At 50.0% G+C, this 3,629-nt stretch overlaps 1 protein-coding gene across 9 annotated transcripts in view; it reads left to right on the top strand.

Annotated features, from left to right (window-relative positions):
• The window catches only part of gpatch8 (G patch domain containing 8), a 31,886-nt gene that overhangs the window by 26,493 nt on the left and 1,764 nt on the right, over positions 1-3,629 (top strand). For all 9 annotated transcript variants that reach the window (XM_020607338.1, XM_020607337.1, XM_020607341.1 and 6 more), the window contains one exon: positions 379-3,629. This exon is cut by the window's right edge and continues 1,764 nt beyond it. In XM_020607338.1, coding sequence (XP_020462994.1) covers positions 379-3,629 — 3,251 coding nt within the window. The remainder of the gene's footprint in view (positions 1-378) is intronic.

The raw sequence follows: 3,629 nt of genomic DNA on the forward strand, positions 1-3,629 counted from the left end.
TCTACTTGGTTTTGTGATTTTTGGGTATAAACTGCATCTGTGTAAAGTGTTAATAAACTCCTCCGTTCCTGTGTGCTTGTTAGGGTTTAACAAGTCAATGTTGTCACCACATATGAACATTAATTTATGACTTATTGTCAAATAGTTCTCCTCTATCCAGTCATTAAATTTTTCTATGCTGGCTCCAGATGCTCTATAAATACAGCTTACTACAGCCTTTTTCTTTTTTTCCATGGAAATTTCTACAGTCACACACTCCAAGTTAACAGTCCTAGCACACTATTATCCTGTTAAACTGTCATTGCAGTTACAGCTGATATTTGGTCATTTGGAAACGTTTATGCCACATTACATCTCTACTGGTCTTTTGTGTTTCAGTACTCCAGGAAGTGGACCCATGTTCAAAACCACCACAGTGGCTGTAGATGGAGAGAAGGTAGAAGACATTGGCATGAATCCTGAGAATCCTGGTCTAACAGATGGTTTTCTGGAAGGATCAGCGACAGAAAGAAGTGGGAAGGCCTCCCCAAAAGCTGGCCCAACTATCAGCTTCTCTTTGGGGAAGAACAGCTCCTCCTCCCCAACCTCCAGCAGTGCATCCAAAGTCAGTGTGTGCTTCTCTTTTGCCAAGAAAGCCCCAGTAAAACTCGAGACAGCAGCTGCTGTGTTTGCTGATCATGGAGAGGAGGCTATAGAGGAAGAGGAGAGCCAGGAGGGGGAAAAGTCTGGAGGACAAGAGGAGACATCTGGCTGCAGCACTGACAGCCCTAAGGGAGTATCAGGAGGAGGTGAAGGAGGAGACAGTGGTAATATGGCAAGCACAGAAGAGGTGCAGCAGCCTGACGATGGGGCCTCTCTAGCCTCCACACTGAACAAACTGAAGATGATGATGAAAAAGGAGGAAGGATATGCTGGACAGGAACCTCAGTACTATCACTATGTACCTCCAGCTCACTGCCGGGTTAAGCCTCACTTCCAGTTTTTGCTATTCATGAAGGCCAGTGATCAGTGTCAGAGCAAAGATGAGGAAGAAGTGCAGGAAGAGAAAACGGTTGAAGATAGTTGTGAACAGTCCAATGTTGAAGAGTGTAACACTGAAAAAGAACAGGTTAGTACCACTTCAACGCCTGACCCAGAGCCAACTCCTCCATCACCTAAAGGGAAGACGGAGGATGTTTCTCCATGCATAGCAGACGCAGCTGCTGTGATACCAAACTCACCTACACAAAAAACAGAGAGAATGCAGGATACTCTGGATTTTAACTCGGGCCCTAAAATCCCCACTGGTCCCTTTTTCCCAGTTCTTAGCAAAGACGAGAGCACTACCCTGCAGTGGCCCTCTGAACTCCTCGAATTTACAAAAGTCCAACCTTCCCTGTCTTACAGCTGTAATCCCCTTTACTTTGATTTCAAGCTGTCCCGTAACAAAGGCTTGCGTGGTGGGAAAACCGCAAAGTCTCCTAAGCCATGTGAAGAGTCTGATGACAAGGGGCAAGAGGTATCAACCTCAACAGCTGAAGTAGATTCAACCACTAAACCTGGGACCAGCAGTGACAAAGACAAACCAATGATGAAGGGAGAGCCTGGCCAGTCAGAAAGTGATGAGCAAAAGCCCTCAACTGCTGGCAGCAGTGGTGCCAAGAAAAAAAAGAAAAAGAAGAAGCATAAGAAGTCTGCAAAGCACTCAAAACGCAAAGGAAAAGAAAAAGGAGCAGCAGAAGCGGCTGAGGGAGGGACTGAGGTAATGCATGAAAAGCCCAAAAAGAAGAAAAAACACAAACGAAAGAAGAGCAAAAACAAGGCTACAGATCATGATGAGGCAATGGGTGATGAAAAGGAAAAGGCAAAACCAAAGTCAGAAGACAAAGCTGTTTCCTCTACTGTTCAGCTGACAGCTGCGGGGGGTGGAGGTGCGGGAGTAGAGCTGAGAAAGAGGAAGCGTACTACTAAGGAAGTGCCTTGCAAGTCTGTAGCAGAAGAAGGAGGAGCTGGTAAAGCTGCTGACAAGGCAAACTCCTCGGAGGAGCACAGTAGCATCAAGCGACAAAAGACCGACTCCAGTGCACCTCCAAGTGCTTCCTGCTCCTCCTCAGCCCAAAAGAGTCCATGTCCTGGTAGACCCCCCAGCAGCGAGAGTGAAGAAGAAGGGGGCTCTAATACTCAGCGCTCACGTCATCATAGGTCAAGTCCACGGGAACAACGCCGCCACCATAGTGAGGAATCAGGGCGGTCGTGCAGTCGTTCATCAAGACGAGGGGAAAGACGAGGCAGCAGCCGACGTCGCCACCGTGGCCAAACCTCCCGTAGTTACTCTTACTCCACCAGCTCTGAGCGCTCCTCGGCTGGCAGTAGTGCTTACAGCCACCGTAGCCGCAGCTACTCGGACAGCTACAGTGACTACAGCACAGAGGGTCGCAGAAGGAGGCACTCCAAACGTTCATCAGACTCAGAGTATGAACGGAGGGGTAGCAGAGGACGTAGACGATCCAGGAGACATCAATACTCCTCTTCCTCCTCAGAAGACTCGCGCTCACACAGCTACAGCCGCAGAAAAAGGCACCGGCGGCACCATCGGAGCAGCTCAAGAAGCTCCAGTAGCTGGAGCCGCAGCACCAGCGCGAGATCTTGGAGGCGCAGCTACAGCCGAAGCCACAGTTCTGCCAGCCACTCTTCCAGTTCAACCAAAGGCTCCCCTCACAGACGAGGCCCCAGGGGTCGAGGGGACAGTGACACACATCGCAGAGACTTCAACCGCTCTCGAATCTACCGCTCCCAATCTCCACGGTCATCATCATCACGAGGCCTTAACCGCAACACCCATTCATCCAGCTCACAGGCTTTGAGGCAAGGAGTGTCCCGAGATGCAGGGGAACAGAAAAACACCCTCACTGCACGCCAGCTTCTGGAGAAAGTTCAATCTAAAAAAAGCTCTGATGATCCTGCCACAGGAACAAAATCTGGCATTAAGATTAAGGATCCACCACAAGGCTACTTTGGTCCCAAACTACCCCCATCCCTGGGAAACAAAGCCATGCTGCCACTTTTTGGTAAGTTGCAGGCAGGAAAGAAACCAATTATTCCCCTAACCAGACCTGATGAAGGAGAGAAATCAGGGGCAGGGAAGAGCTCTGAGGGAGAAGTTATCCTAGTAGAGCCTATACGTGAATTCCCTCCTCCTCCTCCACCTCCGGCTCCACCGGTCCAGAAGATTGAAGAGGCCCCACAGAGTACAGTGGTGCAAGAAGAGACACAGCATCCTACCACAGAAGCCCAAGTGCATCAAGAACCCCGGCCATTGTTTGACCAGGAGCCTTCCATGATGATGCCTCAGTACCAAGGAGAATCAGGACAGGACACTTCCCAGAATCCCATGATGGAATCCCTCATGTCAGAAATGCAGCAGCAGCCTCCAATGCATGCCTACCCTGCTTACCCACCACCCAGCTTGGAGGAGGATGGTATGGAGACGGAGGAGGATGGCCTGGCTCCTTTGGAGAGTCAGCCCATTACGTTCACACCAGAAGAGATGGAGAAGTACAGCAAGCTGCAGCAGGCTGCACAGCAGCACATTCAACAACAGCTTTTGGCCAAGCAGGTCAAGACTTTTCCCTCTGCTGCTGCAGCGGCAG

Source organism: Monopterus albus, unplaced genomic scaffold (assembly GCF_001952655.1).
Source record: "Monopterus albus unplaced genomic scaffold, M_albus_1.0 scaffold85.1, whole genome shotgun sequence".
NCBI lineage: Eukaryota > Metazoa > Chordata > Actinopteri > Synbranchiformes > Synbranchidae > Monopterus > Monopterus albus.